The sequence below is a fragment of the Pituophis catenifer genome, unplaced genomic scaffold (assembly GCF_029215685.1).
Source record: "Pituophis catenifer annectens isolate HBS135680 unplaced genomic scaffold, rPitCat1.0.hap2 SCAF_9, whole genome shotgun sequence".
NCBI classification, from domain to species: domain Eukaryota; kingdom Metazoa; phylum Chordata; class Lepidosauria; order Squamata; family Colubridae; genus Pituophis; species Pituophis catenifer.
In genome coordinates this window covers 24537647-24554968 of record NW_027256889.1, presented here as the reverse complement: position 1 = coordinate 24554968, position 17322 = coordinate 24537647, and the positions used below count along the sequence as shown (strand labels likewise).

At 42.7% G+C, this 17322-nt stretch overlaps 1 protein-coding gene across 3 annotated transcripts in view; it reads right to left on the bottom strand.

The window, feature by feature from the left end:
• Window positions 1-17322, bottom strand: part of NFYC (nuclear transcription factor Y subunit gamma) — a 57796-nt gene that overhangs the window by 31002 nt on the left and 9472 nt on the right. The window contains exon 1 of one of the 3 annotated variants that reach the window (XM_070949330.1): window positions 16723-16870. The exons of the other annotated variants lie outside the window; for them this stretch is intronic. Within the exon in view, the coding sequence (XP_070805431.1) occupies window positions 16723-16768 (46 nt within the window). The 5' untranslated portion in view covers window positions 16769-16870. Of the gene's footprint in view, window positions 1-16722; window positions 16871-17322 lie in introns of those variants that run through there. 3 annotated transcript variants of the gene reach the window in all.

The following is a 17322-nucleotide window of genomic DNA, read 5'->3' as shown; positions in this document are numbered from 1 at the left end:
GTAAAACAGCAAGTTCTTTTTTAAAATAAAAACTATCTCTAAATCATCCTATGGGGAAATGAATAGCAGTTAAGTTGCTTAACTTAAGAACAATTATCCTCATACATAACTTTTTTAAAATATATATATATATTATCTACAATTAGTTAAATTTTCAAAGTGTCCAGGTTGAAGAAGTTTTGATGAATATTCTTTAATATGCAGAGCATCATAGCTTGCAGAAATAGGAATTCTGTTAAGGATATCTAGAGAACTGGCTAGCATAAGTACACAAAATGTAATCAGGTCTTTCAAATGTACATTTAGTTGACAATCGTAATATATGAAACAAACAAAAATAATGTATACAGTATCTATATTTTTTACACTGTAGAAGGCATGAGAAAGAAGCAAACTCACAACAGAAAAAGCATCTGTAGTTTTTTTAAAAAAAAAAACTGCTAAAATTAATTAGGTCAAGATGCAGTGAAAAGACTTTGTAAATGGTCACAAGGGAGGACAGGTCAGGTTTTTTGGTTAATTGAAGGCACTTTAAAATATCTCCCTAGCTTCAGAATCTGCAGTAATGTGCTAGAGTTTCATAGCAATTGCACATGGATTCATCAGCATAAGCTAAATTGGAAATGATTCTAATGAAGCCAGAGGAAATCCACTAATTTAAAGATTCTTCTTCTGCACTCCACCATTAAATTCACGGAGGGATTTACATTTTTTTCATTAGAGCCTATTTGCAGTATTAACTTTTAGAATGTTTGAGAGCATCAGACTGAAATGAGCACTAATTTATTTCCTATGTCAAGATGTCCAATATGGATTTTATATAGCACGAACCTATCCATCAAATCTGCTTTGACCTGGCAGGAGTTGGTTATATAACTAAACTTCCTATATTAGCTATTAACATAGAATTTTCTCCTCCCAAGCAGCAAAGCAATTGCCTTAAAAGACAAAATTAGGCTACAATTGCTAACAGTAATTTTGTCCTTTGTCAAACTATTTTGCCCCTTAATCTAGTTAATTCAAATACTATGCTGACATAGAATGAAAAAAAGAAAACTGTATTACTTAGACCTATACAGCCATCAATTCAGAAAGACTAAAGGTTGCTCCGTATCTCAATTGTCATTGCTTTTCCACAGGTTACATATCACATTAACATTGAAACTTATAAGATGGTGCTAACTATGAGAAAGGTCCTTCCTTCAGTTGGGTACTTCCCCCCAACACTGGAAATTCTCTACCTTATATTATTCAGGGGTGAAATCCAGCAGGTTCTGACAAGTTCTGGAGAACCAGCAGTGGAAATTTTGAGCAGTTCGGAGAACCGGCAGCAGAAATTTTGAGTAGTTCGGAGAACCGGCAAATACCTGGACCCAGAGTAGGGTGGGAATGGGGATTTTGCAGTATCCTTCCCCTGGAGTGGAGTGGGAATGGAGGTTTTGCAGTATCCTTCCCCTGCCACACCCACCAAGCCACACCCACCAAGCCACGCCCAAAGAACCGGTAGTAAAAAAAATCAGATTTCACCAATGATATTATTTATATAGGTATGGTAGGGAAGGCATACTTGATTACCAAGTATGCTCAAGTAAGAGTTTCAGAAAGAGTTTGTTTCTGGTTTAGTCATTAGTCTTCTATCCAAGGAGTAATGCAGCTAAAGGCTACACTTCTTAGTAGCATGCCTTAAAGCAAGTTCTTAAGCCATTAGAATCAGAAAAAAATATACAAGTAGTAGTTGACTTACGACCACAAGCAAGTCCAAATTTCCATTGCTAAACCAGACAGTTGTTAAGTGAGCTTTGCCTCATTTTACAACATGTCTTGCCACAGTTGTTAAGGGAATCACTGCATTTGTTAAGCTAGTAAGAAGGCTCTTAAATGAATCTGGCTTCTCCGTTAACTTGTCAGAAGGTCGCGAAAGGTGATCACATGACCCCAGGACACTGCAACCGTCATTAATACATGTTGGCTGCAAAACATCTAAATTTTTGTAACGTGACCACAGGGATGCTGCAACAGTCGTGTGAAATATGGCAGTAAGTCACTTTTTTCCAGAGCCATTGTAACTTTGAATGTTCACTAAACAAATGGCTGAAGTCGAGGACGAACTGCACAGCCTTTTGAGCCCTTTTGAAAGTCTCACTCATGCTCTGATTTTTCATTGATGTGGAATTGCATTGTATCTCCCTTGAATTTAACTACTTGATTCTGAAGCACTGTAATATTTTTCTCTGTACAATGTAAAAGAAATACCATTTACAGAACAACAGTATCGAAATATGATATTGTTACTAAGAAAACCACTAGGATAAAAAGAGAAAAAAAAATATGATAATTCACCCAAATTCATATAGCGTTGCCATAGCTATCTTCAGAGACAAACCTTGCCTAAAATGCTCAGGTGACAGCTCTACAAAATCAGACAATATTTGTAATCATTCAAAAAATCTTCCATTTTGTCTCTGACGCACCTCAAAGTTTAAACTGCAATAGTTGATTTAAAATGTCCCCTTTTTCCAGATTTTTATTTCATAATGGCCACATGTGCCTGAGTGGCTTAAATATCTTCAAATAAATACTACAGTATTTAAAGAACTGCAGATATAATGGGGAATATTTTAAGGTATCTAACTGAATTTGAGAATCTTGTACCATAACATGAAACTTGGGAGCATTTGTTGGGCCTTATCTACAAACTATTGCTAAAATGTGACTCAAAAATAGAACACATTAAAGATTGTACAATTAAATAGATGCAGAATGTAGAAGTTTGATTTTAAATGTAAGAAGAGCATCAGATAGACTGGCACAACATATACAGAAAGCTTACTTTCCAGGCTGAAATCCACTGTTCTATAGTTGTGTTGTATTGTGGACCTTCTAAGTAAAATGGACATTGACTTACCTGAATGTCCTTTTTCGGAACGCTGCGTATACACTCCAGCATTGGGAAAATCCTCTTATCTGACAGCAACTGAGAGAACTTTTTTTCACTTATCTTCCACTCTGTGCTCTCTCCACGCCCCCTTTTGCACCCGAATCCCCAGTCTTGAACGAAGACACCACAGGTGAACTACAACAAACTTTATTAACACAAAACCACCACAAGCAAACAACCAAAGAAAAGGGAGGGAAATGGAGTGTATACGCAGCGTTCCGAAAAAGGACATTCAGGTAAGTCAATGTCCATTTTCCAGAACGCTGCTACTACACTCCAGCATTGGGACATACCCAAGCCTAACTTTCAGGGCCGGGCAAAACACTATCCAACTCAGAAGACCCAGACACCACTGCCTGCAAAACTCGTCGCCCAAAAGACGCCTCAGCCGAAGCATAGGCATCAATCCGGTAATGTCTTATGAAAGGCGACAAAGAAGTCCAAGTAGCCGCCCTACAGATGTCCAACACAGAAGCCTGGGTAGCCCAGGCTGCTGAAGTAGCCGCATTCCGCGTAGAATGAGGCAAAATGTTCCCAGGAACAGGACGACGCTGATTCTCATAAGCAGCAGCAATACAGGCCTTAATCCAACGACCAATAGTGGTCGACGACACTTTCTGACCCATGGATGCAGGATGGAACGAAACAAACAGGGCTTCCGTCTTCCGAAACTCGGCCGTTCTACGCATATAACGTCTCAACGCCCTGCGCACATCCAGAGTGTGCCAAAGAACCTCTCGATGATGTCTTGGCGACGGACAGAAATCCGGAAGCACCAATTCCTGCGCCCGGTGAAACCACGAATTAACTTTGGGCAAGAACGCAGGATCCATCCGCAGGACCACAGTATTAGCATGAAAAATGCACAAGTCTTTCCTGACGGATAAAGCAGCAAGCTCAGAAATGCGTCTAGCCGATATGACCGCCAGGAGAAAAGCAACTTTGAACGACAGAAACTTAAGTGAAGTGGAACCCAGCGGCTCAAACGGAGACAAAGTGAGAGCCTGCAAAACTAAAGACAAATCCCAAGAGGGATAACGATGAACTGTAGGCGGTCTCAGGTTCGTAGCTCCATGAAGGAATCCCTTCACCCACGGGTGATGAGCTAAGGAAGTATACGGTGGACAGGATAACACAGTGGCCAGGGCCGCAACCTGGCGCCTGAGAGTTGCAGGAGACAAACCCCGTTCCAAACCCGCCTGTAGAAAAATGAGAACATCCTGAACCGTTGCAGATGTAGGGTCCACATGAGCAGTCGCACACCAACGGCAAAAGGCTCTCCACGAGGCTTCGTAGATCCTCGTCGTGGATGGTCGACGGGCCGACTGAATCGTACCAATCACCGTATCCGGCAAACGACCTTTCTTCAAGATGACGCGCTCAAATGCCAGACGGCCAACTGCAGCCACTGGGGCTCGGGATGACGAATGGCCCCCTGACGCAGCACGATCCGATGTGGAGGAATCACCCACGGGTCCGTCACCGAAAACTCCACCAGATCCGCGAACCACGGTCTGCGGGGCCAATGTGGAGCTACCAGTAACATCTCCGCCTTCTCCGCTATCATCTTGCGAACCACCTGCTGAATCAGTGTGACGGGCGGGAAGGCATACAGTAGACCCGCTGGCCAACGACACCGCAGAGCGTTTGTGTCTTCTGCCGCAGGAGTCGGATACCGAGTGATGAACCGGGAAAGCTGGGCGTTGGTCGGACTGGCGAACAGGTCCACCAGAGGCCGTCCGAAGCGAAGACAAATCTCCTGAAATAGACTGGGAAGTAGCTGCCATTCGGCCTGGTCTATCACTTCCCTGCTGAGCCAATCCGCTCGTGTGTTGGCTTTCCCGGAAATGTGGTCTGCGAGGATGGACTCCAGATTCCTCTCCGCCCAGTTGAACAGACGTGTCGACTCGAGCATCAACGTCTGTGACTTCGTCCCCCCTTCCCGGTTTATGTGCGCTTTGGCAGACGTATTGTCCGTGAGGATCAGGACATGACGACCCCAAACCAGCGTCCGGAAATGCAGAAGGGCGAGGCGAATGGCTCGAAGTTCCAATAGGTTGATGCTCTGTGCACGTTCCTCTGGAGACCATTGTCCTTGGCCCACCTGGGCCCCCAGGTGAGCTCCCCAGCCATGGAGACTGGCATCGGTGGTAATCACGACCCGGTCTAGTTCCAGGAAACTGCAACCTTGCAGGATGGCTGACGACTTCCACCAACTCAGTGACAGTCTGACTCGCGGAGGCACGAACACTGTCCTTGTGGAGTTGGAACTGCCTGTTCTCTGGAACGGAAGAAGAAGCCATTGCAGCGGACGAGAATGTCTGCGTGCCCACGGAACAATGCGGAAACACGAGACCATCTTCCCCAACAAACGTGACAGGGTCAATAGAGGAGCCTTCCTCCGGGTCAGTACTTGGCCCACAAGCGATTTGATGTTTTTCGCCCGCTCTGAAGACAGGAAAACTTGACCCTTCTCGGAGTCTATCAGGGTCCCGAGGTGTAGAATTGCGGTCGTGGGGACGAGCTGGCTCTTGTCCAAGTTGATGGAGAATCCGTGCTCTCGGAATGCCGAAAGCACCCTGACCCTGTCTTGCGCCGCTTGTGCCCTGGACGAGGACAGGATTAGAATGTCGTCCAGGTAACATAACACCCTCACCGGAACGGTACTGAGAGACGCGGCCACTACCGCCACCAGCTTGGTGAAAGTCCTGGGAGCCGAGGAAAGACCGAACGGCATCGCACAGTACTGGTAATGCCTGCCCGCATACTCGAATCGCAGAAACTGTCGATGCGAAGGAAGCACTGGAACATGCAGGTAAGCCTCTCGCAAATCCACCGACTGCATCAGGTCCCCTTGGCGAATAGAAGTCAGAATGGACCGAAGAGAATGCATCTTGAAACGACGGTAACGTACCGCCCGGTTCAACTCCTTGAGGTTGAGAATGCCTCTGACCCCTCCCGAACTTTTGGGAACCAAAAACAGTATCGAATAGAAGCCGGTCCCCTGCTGGTCCAACGGAACTGGTTCTATCGCATGGATCTCCAGCAGGTGTGCTATCTCTTTCACCATGAGGCTGCGAGAGTCTGTGGACAATGGAACTGGGCACCGGATGAACCGTCGTGGGGGCCGATCCGTGAATTCGATAGCGAGGCCCTCCGAAATAGTGCGACGCACCCACTCGTCCGGAGTGGACCGGGCCCACCGATGACGAAATGCCCGGAGACGTCCTCCCACTGGCCCTGGAGTCGGTGAGTCATTTGCCCCGTCTGAAGGGCCTAGAAGTGGACCCACGATAGGGGCGCTTGGAGGAGGACTGTGACCTGCCACGCTCTCTGAAACGCTGTCTGTCAGAGAAGCGTTCTGGAGTCTGGAACGACTGCCGGTAAGTCGAGGGGCCTCCCTGCCCCGAGTAGGAACGAAATGGCTGACGTTGCGTGTAAGGGGTGTAACGCCTGTCTTGTCTGCGAAAGGACGAGGGCATAATTTTGCGTTTGTCTTTGTCCTCCACGAGAATCGGCTCCAATGCCGTACCAAACAGGTTCGGGGCTTTATACGGGGCCGCCGCCAACTTCCACTTGGTTTTCACATCAGCTTTCCACGGCCGTAGCCAGAAAAGGCGTCGCGATGTGACAGAAGTCGCTAACGCCCACGATGCAAACTTGACAGAGTTCAACGAGGCATCCGCCGAATACTCTGTGGCTGCAATAATCTTGTTAATATCGTGGCGTAAGCGGGTATCCTCTGGAGGGAGCCGTTCCTGAAGTTGGCGCAACCAGATCAAGGAGGCCCTATTGAAGAATGAAGTAGCCGTGGCAGTTCTAACAGTCCAGGCCACGGCTTGATGAGACCTACGAAAGGCCAATTCAGTGCGCCTGTCCTCCGACTTGAGCCCCTCCAGCGGATCAGATGAGACCATCGAATGCGAAGTGAGAGACGCCACCGGCGCATCCACTGTGGGCACATCCAACATGGCTTCAAGTTCGGGCGCCGCACAGAACAGTTTCTTATCTAAATTGCTTGGAGCAGTGGACGACCCTGGTTGGGCCCAAGGCGCTTGCAGAACATCCGCGAACAGTTGGGGACACGGAATAAAGTCCTTCTCCTGCTTGACTTGCTTAAACAGGGCATCATGAGGACCGGTCTCAGACGGGGTTGTCGGTGGTTGTGCTCCCACCGAACCCAAATTAGTAGTCAAACGAGCCTTGTGAAGGAGGGACTTAAATAGTGAGGGACGAAACAAGCCCGTGAAGGCTGGAGTGTCAGGTACCAGACCTTCATCCTCAGAGAATTCGAGGTCGTCGGGGCCCTCCTCGTCATGGCACGAGTCCTCAGACGAAACAGACTCACGAGGCGAGGGGGATCGAGCCCTGCGAGAGCTTGAAGAGGCCAACGTGCTTGAAGTCCCCGCCGCCGATGTCCGGGCCGCTGTCTGCGCTCCGGCCGCCATAATAGAGGCCAATGCTGTTGATAACATCGTCTGGAAGTCGAACTGAGACGGAGGCGGAGGATTGTCCACCTCACGGAGTCCCGCTGCTGTAGGTGTGAAAGTGGCCGAAGGTTGGCGTCGAGGGGGCGGAAAGGCCTCCAACCCCGCTGAGGAAACATCAGGCATCGACTGGGACACGCCCTTCTGCCAAGCCAAGGAACCGGATTGGACCGCTCTCCGCTCCGAAAGGTCAGGAACAGGAACAGACTGTTGGGCGGATCCCGCATCATCACGGGCTAAAGAAGCTGACGCCTGCTTGGCCTTCTCGCATCGTTTCTCCAAAGCCTTATGACGCCTGAGAGCATCCTTATCGGCGGCCGAGGAGGTCTTAGAGTGGCGGGACGTGTGACCGCCAGACGCAGAGCGTTTGCCCGATTGTTTCTTGCGGGACTTAGATCTGACAGGACTGACCTCCTGATCACTGTCTGAGGAGAACGAGCAGTCCGCCATGGTGAGAATGCCCCAAGCAGAATAGAATTATTAAACAGTTGATTGACAGATGAAGTTGTAATAATAAATAATGATTGATTGATTGACAAAAATCAGTTTACTTGATTAATTGATTAATTGATTGGATGAATGCTTGTTTGATTGATTAATTGGTTGATTGAATGACTGGCTGCTTTGATTGCGTAATTAATAGATATCCGCTTGAGAATAATTAATTGAGTGATTGCTTAATTGATTAAAGACAGATGAATTAATATTCTGGTTACTGCCCTGGGCAATGCACTATGCCCCAACGAGCAGAGCTGGCACTCCTGCCACGCTAATCACAAGGGCACCCCTGTCTCTGCCCAGGTAGAGGGAAAGCCGTGCACTAGAGGCTGCCAACCAAGGGGTGAGCGATAAACTGGCCACGCTCCCCCCCCCTCTTTTCTCTTCTCCGAGTCACTGCCCAGCACGGGACAGAGGCTCAGCCAGCCAGCCCTCGGAGTAAGGCTGCGGCCCTCTAATTAGGGTCCGCGCTGCCACGAGGAGATTTCAAAATGGCGGCCGCCCTAATGCTTCAAAATGGCGGCCACAAGTTGGTGGCGTAGTTGTAAAATGACGGCCCGCCCGAGCTTAGAAGGATGGCGGAGCGCTTTCCCCTTGGCGCCGCTCACACGCGGACGCCAATCAGGGCTGGAAATCGGGCGGCTTAGGTATGACGGGAGGGTAGCGAGCCCCGACAGCCACGCCACACCCTCCCCAGCGATCACTTACGGCTGTATCCTCGAGGCCTTAGAGAAATGCCGCCAGTCACAGCGCCGCCCGCAGAAGCCTGACGGGACGGCCGCTGGAGAATTACGCCACGAAACACAGCGAGCCGGTAGCCGCACTTGCAATACCTCCGTTCCGGCTCGCTGTTCCACACGGGAGTCGGGGATCAATCCGCCCAGCCCCGATCTCCCCGGCGATAGCAATACTTTACCGGCTCCGCCCCGCAGGGTCAGAAGCCGGCAGCAGCAAGCGCAGGTGTGCTAAAGCCGGCACGACCCAGTTCCCTGGGCACGAAACCGGCAATCAGCTGATTGACTCCAGAAAGCAAAGAAACTAACTCAACCGAAAAAAAGGAGAAGTAAAAAATAAAAAAAGGGGGCTAATCAAAAATAACCAAAAAGGCCTAACGCAACACTCAGAGCACAGAGAAAATCCTCCCAGTGTGTCAGCAACTGAGAGAAAGACTGGGGATTCGGGTGCAAAAGGGGGCGTGGAGAGAGCACAGAGTGGAAGATAAGTGAAAAAAAGTTCTCTCAGTTGCTGTCAGATAAGAGGATTTTCCCAATGCTGGAGTGTATACGCAGCGTTCTGGAAAAACCATCCGATTATGGAATATCTTCTCCAAACGGAAGCTAGACTACTCCCTAATACCTTCTTTCATCAAACAATTGAAATTTCTGTTCACTCAGGCATTCATGGAATAACTATAATTACCTGACCTCTGTTGGTTTGGGATGACTTTAACACTCCCCAATTGATCTTGTAAACTGTTTTGGGAGGTATAGAAATAAAGCAAAATAAAATATCTTCCAAAACAATATTGAAACAGAAGGCTATATATTTTCAGCAGAAGTTATTTCCAAAATGTTATTTTATGTCTGCTTTTCTTAGATCAGCTTCTGTCATTAATTCTCCAATTGATAAAAGGAAAAAAAGGAGGGATGAGGAATAATTCAAAATAATGTCTGAATATACATAAATCCCAAGGATTGGTTTTCTTCAAGGTTTATTCCATTCCATCATTCTAATGTCATCTTCCCTTTTTAAACCACTATTCATTAAGAAATAGAAATACAGAATTATTAACTGCTGTTAATCAATTACATGGCATGTGATCCTATAAAAGAGGATGTCAACAAACATTGTTGAAGAAACTAACATCAATGCCAGTGTTGCACATCATAACCATAAAAACAATCCATATCAGGGTTTTTTTTTCCTTATAAAAAACCTGAGAAAGGGACAAGAATTCTTCATCCAGAGAAGCACTACAATTGGTTACCTGAGGGTTGTTAACAAACTACCAGTAAATTACTATTAGATATTTTTTTATCCCATCATTTTTATATATATAAAACTCAAATTGGCAAACATACCTAATACTCATGTCTCCTATTTTCCCCACAGCAACAATCTTGTGAGGTGGGTTGGGTTGAGAGAGAGTGACTGGTTCAAAGTTACCCAGCTGGTTTTCATGTCTAAGGAAATATATTTATGTGCTTGTAAATCTGGTCATACACCTCTTCACTTTAACAAAAGTTTATATCCACACTATGGCACAAGACTGGCTATTGACATAGACATATGGCTTAGTCCTCGTTTACTACCCACAACTGGGATTGGCAACGCTACTAACTGAAACCATGACTATGCTTACTTCACCTTTCCTTTGCTTTACAGACCTACAAAGGATGTGAATCCAAGGACTGGTCATTATTTTTTCATTAGCATCATTCATTGTGAATCGTTTATGAAGCAGTTGCTAAATGAGGAATACCTGTCATTGAAAGATCATCCACAACCTTATCTGTCACTTTACTAATATAATCAGATCCTTTCCTCCACAAAAACTTTGTTTCTGGGCAACAAGAAGATTAAATTATCTCAGTTCTCATGGTTGCATAGAGAAGCTGGAGAACCTGCTTGGGAAGAATCTATGTTAGGAACAAGAGCCAGAATAAGCTCTGATAGGCACAACCTATTAATGAAGCAGTTCAAGAATGTGGGTACCTGTGAGGTCTACAAATCAACTTTATTCTCAGTACATCTATTCTTAATCTCAAAACCTTAACTACGTTTTTAGCTGAAATAATACCCATTGTTGATTTACATTATCTCTGTCAAACCCTACCCACATATGTTTGTGGTAAAATATATGATGGGTAAGTACCTTCCAGCATTTGACAAGAATTATCATTTTCCTGTTTTCAGCTCAGTATCAGAATTATTAAACAATATTGAATAAATACATCTGTGGCTCATGAGAAAGTCTCTTTTTTGCCAGCTTATTCTCATTAAGTGTTCACAATCTATGTATTTTAATTAAGGCAGAATGAGCACAATGGATTTATATCATATCACACAAAATTAAACAGAACTTTACACTGCATAACTCGCTGCTGCAGAAAATTTAATATCAGAGCACTACATAACACTTTCCCACTACAAAGTTTTTTCAGGGTACGACTAAACAATAAAGCTGTACACCAGACAGGACCAGCAAGCAACCATGTTCCAGAAGAAAAGTGGTCAGCTGCATGCCAAAGAAGAAATGACCTTTCCTTCATGGCCCACCTCAATCGCCAGCCATTTGGAAAATGCTTCACTTGCTAGTTTTAAAAAGTAATGTATTAAGAGAGGAGTAAGACATATTGGCATTGCTATTTCCATCAATTATTGTGCTTGCCTTTAAACCAAGCAGTTCAAGGGCATATTTAAAAATGATACTTTAAAAGTTAAACATTTACTTTGACTGGTTTTGTTAAAGCTGTCACTATGTTACATTAGATTTTCCTACTTTACAAGTTTTCCTTGGTGAGCAAGGCACTTTCCAAGTGCAGAATCAGTGCAGAAAAAGAAGTAAATGTTACCACTGTACTTCAGAGTCATTACAGGTAGTCCTCGCCTTACCACAATTGAGCCCAAAATGTCTGTTGTTAAGTGAGACATTTGTTAAGTGAATTTTGCCCCATTTTACCACCTTTCTTGACACAGTTGTTGAATCACTGCAGTTGTTAAGTTAGTAACCCAGTTGTTAACTGAATCTGGCTTTGCTTGTCAGAAGGTTGCAAAAGGTGATCACATGAACTTGGGACATAGCAACGGTCATAAATATGAACCAGTTGCCAAGCATTTGAATTTTGATATGATCATAGGGATCCTGCAAAGGTTGTAACTGTGAAAAATGGCCATGTCACATTTTTTATTGCATTGTAATTTGAATGGTCACTAAACAAACTGTTGTAAGTCAAGGACAAGAAGACAGAGATAGTGTAACACAGATCACACTTTTTCAGAGTCTATTGTGAAGACTCTGACATTTTTTAATCCCACTTTTGTTGTTTTTATAAGTAACACAAGGAAACAAACAATGATCCATTATGAAACATTGCCAGTCTTTTGGGAAACACAGATAGGGGAATGTTCTAATTTTTCCCATAGTCTAAATTATAATTGTGAAGGATCCTGGGAGTGAGAAGGGCATTTTATGTTGTTAGTTGTGAAGTCGTGTCCGACCCATCGCGACCCTCTGGACGTTTCTCCAGGCCTTCCTGTCCTCTACCATCCCCCAGAGACCATTTAAACTCAAGCCAACTGCTTCAGTGACTCCATCCAGCCACCTCGTTCTCTGTCGTCCTTTTCTTCTTTTGCCCTCAATCTTTCCCAGCATTAGGCTCTTCTCCAGTGAGTCCTTCCTTCTCATTAAGTAGCCAAAGTATTTGAGTTTCCTCTTCAGGATCTGGCCTTCTAAAGAGCAGTCAGTCAGGGTTGATCTCCTCTAGGACTGACCGGTTGGATCGCCTTGCAGCCCAAGGGACCCACAGAAGTCTTCTCCAGCACCAGAGTTCAAAGGCCTCCATTCTTTGGCGCTCAGCTTATGGTCCAACTCAGCTTATGGTCTAACTCTCACAGCCGTACATTGCAACTGGGAAAACCATAGCCTTGACTATGTGTACTTTTGTTGGCAGGGTGATGTCTCTGCTTTTTAGTATGCTGTCTAGATTTGCTATAGCTTTCCTCCCCAGGAGCAAGCGTCTTTTAATTTCTTGGCTGCAGTCCCCATCTGCGGTGATCTTGGAGCCCAGGAAGATAAAATCTATCACTATCTCCATTTCTTCTACACTTTATAAACATAATTTCATAAGATTTTGACTGAAAAGAGAATAAAGACTCTTCATATCTACCTTCCCAAATTGAATGCCATGAAAATGCATTGCCAGGGTATCATAATTCTACATGCAGGTAAAAGAGAGAATGTTGCAGTGAACTTTGGAACAGGAAGATGTCCAGCACAATATATTTTAAAAAAACTTTTTTGCCCTTTCTCTTTCTCACACACTTCTGCACAAAATAATTTAGTGGATATACAAAACACAGCAAGCTTGTGAAATAAGATCATGGCTATAAAATGCTATTTTGCCTTCATCACATTCTTGAGTTATTAACTAGGCAGTTAATTTATACTATTTCCAAGGGCAAACCTTGGAAATAGTATAAATTTCCTTACCATCCTTAAGCTCTTTCCTTATTTATCGAGCAAATTTATATAGCTGTCTATCTCACCAAAAGTGACTCTAGGTGGCTTACAAATAATGCAGTTGTAATATAAGATACCGTACCTTTTTTTACTGTATGCCAGTCAAAGAGGAGACAGTTCACAGAACTATTAGGAAGCCACATTTTGTAACACCATCCTTGTTCTCTATCAAGAACTATATAATGCAACATCATCACTTATTCTTATTCTTTATTGGCCAAGTGTGATTGGACATACAAGGAATTGTCTCCGGTGCATAAGATCTCATTGTACATACAAACAGCAAAGTGATAGATCGAGTTCATAAATAATGATTTTTAAGTCACATTCAAAAAGCAGATTAGTTTATGAGAAGCTACAAAAAAGCACATGAAAAATCTGAACCAACAAGGAGCACTTTTTACCCATTTAAAGACAAACAATTGTGGGTTCCTCAGAACTTTAAGGAACATCGGAAAGAATTCATTTTTTCTGCTTAAAAGTTTGGGTTTTTGCAACAACTGTGGCATTGGACATACTCCAAGCACCACCCTCAACAAATGTGGATTTTCTCAGCTTTTAATATCTTGTTAATCATTATTTGTATTGTTATCTAATAAGCCATATTGTCTAAAGATAGTGGAAAATATGTATTTTATTTTATTAGTATAAACCAATTTAAAAGCCAAGGTTTGTTTCATTCAGGGTTAACTAAGCTACTATAGAAAAGTTTATATGTCTTATGGCATAAATTGTGTTATTCAAACAACTATACCTGGATTCACACATTATACTAAACAATGGCTTAAGAGAACATACAGTTCCATACATATATGTGTGGGACAAATCTTTTTTTTAACCACCCCAGGTGTTATATATTAACAATTTGACTCATAATACCTAAATTTGCAAATATGTTTGGTTAAAATCTTGCTCAAATAAGAGGATAAGAAAAACTCAAAGCACTGGTAGATTTGTCTATGGAGATTCTCAGTCATCCAGGTCATGGTTATCTTTTCAATAGTTCCAAGAAGGCTCCACACCAATTTGCACCACTCATGTGACCCTGATGACACAGATAAACCTTCAGGTGACCTTAATGACCCACTAAAAGAATGCAAATGACCAGCTGTCTGCAAGGAGTATAAATCCTTCCATTCCCCAACATCCAGTCAGAGCTGAAGAAGCTTCTTGGATGAGAAGTGAAATGTCTTCAAAGAAAAACCAGAAAGTCCAGTTGCCTCTTGAAAAAAGCACCTTTGGGACATTGGTAGATTTGTATATTCTGATCCTTATGTTATATATTATATAGTATGCAATAGTCTGCTTTCATTTCCAGATCATAAATATGAGCTAGCCATCTTCAGTGTTTATTTATTTGTAAAATAAATGTCCCATAAAAAGATAAAAAAAATATTTAAGATGGAGGGAAAGAATCTGAGATTCTGAAGAACAGTCACTGGTTTTACACAGTACACTAAACCATGGCTTTACTTATGTTTATTAAAACAAATTACAAGCAGCTGATTTACAAAACACTAATCCATTAACCACAATTTTCTAAAAAAAGTGGTAGCTGAAGGATCATGTATCAAAATGCCAAGAAAAAAAAGAGCTTAACATAATTATGTCAAACCAATATCATGGTTGTGTTCACAGATTATACTAAATCATAACCATGGTTAACAAACCACAGCATTTAAGTTAGCTATTAATTGAGGGAACCAAATGAAAGCAATTCAACAGGCACAACCGTAATATATGAAAACAACCCAAAATGTACATACTGTTTACACAAGGCCTATGCAAATGTATCAACACACGAGCATGCATGCAAATGTTATTCAGAATGCTGAACAGATAAAAAAAATGAAAGCAAAAATCATGGATCTTTGTTTGGAAAAATGGAAGACATAGTTAGGGCCTCTGTGGTTATCAAAAATTGTTGCTGGAGTGAGGGACAAAAAAATAATTCAGCAAAATTGTATTGCAAGCCAGCTTGTTTGCCATTAGTAATAACACCCATAATAAAATATCTAAAAGTTGCTAATGGAACCAAGCTATTTGACAGAAATGGGGATAGATGCTTAGAAATAGCATAAGAGAAAATAAAGTAAAGTAAAATAAAGAGCCTGTAGTACAGTGGACTAAAGCACTGTTATTAACATCTGCTACTTGCAATTACTGCAAGTTCAAATCTCACCAGGCTCAAGGTTGACTCAGCCTTCCATCCTTTCAAAGGTAGGTAAAATGAGAACCCAGATTGTGGGGGCAATAAGCTGACTTTGTATAAATATATACAAAAGTATGAAGGCTATTGCTTAAACGCATTGTAAGCCGCCCTGAGTCTCCGGAGAAGGGCGACATATAAATTAAAGCAAAAAAAAAAAAAAAAGTAAGCAATTTTTAAACTGGAATAAAGGGATGGAAGCAACCAGGCCTTATAAACTGTGGGCACTATCACATATTGCACTAGGGCATGATGGTTTGCACACATTACATTAGCACAATTTATGAAGCCAAGTACTATGGTTGCTAAAGTAGGGATCATACATTAGTGTACATTAAGTATTTTGTCTCTACATAACGTTAATATATTTTCTAATAAATCTGGTGGTTTACCTGCTTACATGAGGAAAAGTATACCTTTTGGGTAACAACGAGATTGTATGAATCCTATCAAAGCTGAAACTACTACTTGCAAAAGAAAAAAAATAAGCTTCTAGGTGTAATCAAACTACATGAGATGTAAAATCCAAGAGGAAACATGTAATACATAGTGAAATAACAATGACTGCAGTTCCCATTAGTCCAAAGATGCACATGGAAAGCTTCAGCTGGCTATGCACTACATTTTTTATATTATGAACAACAATGGGTAACTTTGTTTTCCAAAACTTCAATGGCAAATGGGAAACTGAACATACTGTTAGAACTCTCATGGTAGTTTATTGAAAGATGCTATTAGAAGTGCAGCATTTGTTTGTAAGATTGCTTCCAACAATAGAGTTATTTCCTGAAAATGCAAAGGAAAAAAGTGGAAGTGACTAGCAGTCTGACACAAAGCAGAACAGATGGAGGAAAGAAGATGGACCTGCTTCCTCCTCCCTTCAGCAAGCCAGGTGAGTGTCTAAGGCCACTTCTGAAGGACTATGATGTGTAGACTCCTGATTCTTAACTGAAACCTTTATTTGGTAGTAAATTTGGTGAAATTTATTCCCAGGAGGAGTTCCTAAATTGTGATGGTGCTTAATAAGTACAGAAAAGATTTTGCATTATTAAACCATCACACATGACATCTTTTAAGGAAAAAGAACAGATAACCTATCTGAACTTTCAAAATGTTGCTTAAGGCCAGTAAATGAAGGTTATGGATGAGAGAAAGGCATAAATGTGTCATATTTCTGAATTACTGAAGAGTTAAAATACTCCACCCTCTTGAAAACTTTGAGAATAAGGATAATAGTGGGGCAGAGAAGACATAAGGGAATAAGTAGTTCAAAGCTCTTCATTAAAATGGCTTTAGTTTCAGATGCTCATGTTATTCATAGTGACTTTCTCAGGTACTAGTAACCCACCGTTTCTTCCTTCCAACTGATTCCTTTCACCAGCTCCAAACAGCATAAACAAACTTCGTCCTTCAACAGTTAAAACCCAGAGAAGCTGTGCTTCAAGGTCACTCTTGCTTGCACAGGCAGGCCTTGCTTCAGCAACTTTTACTGCAACGCTATTCCACTCAGATGAAAGGGAAGGGAAAAAATGTAAAGAACTCAGGTGTAACTCTTTACTTAAGACAAACAGGTAAGCCCTTTGCTATAGAAGCATTCCAGAGTACACTTATTCACCTTAATCCATTAAAGGATGAGATATCTCAATATCAGGAACATTCCAGTGACCTTCATCACTGACTTTAAAACAACCCAAAGTATTCTTATACTTATAAAAAGACACAGCAAGTTAGAAGAGAAGCAAGTTTTCAGCTATCCCACACAAACTTTTCTTCAACTGTTTGCTAGGTTTCCTTTTTACTTAAAGTAGATCTAGGATGAAACTAAGGGAACAGATGAGCTCCTTTCCTTTCTACTTTCCAAACCCAACATAATGTAACAAAGGTCCAAAGACCATACTGGGAAATTAGCTTTATGAATTGATAGGTAACAAATTGTTATGACTCATGC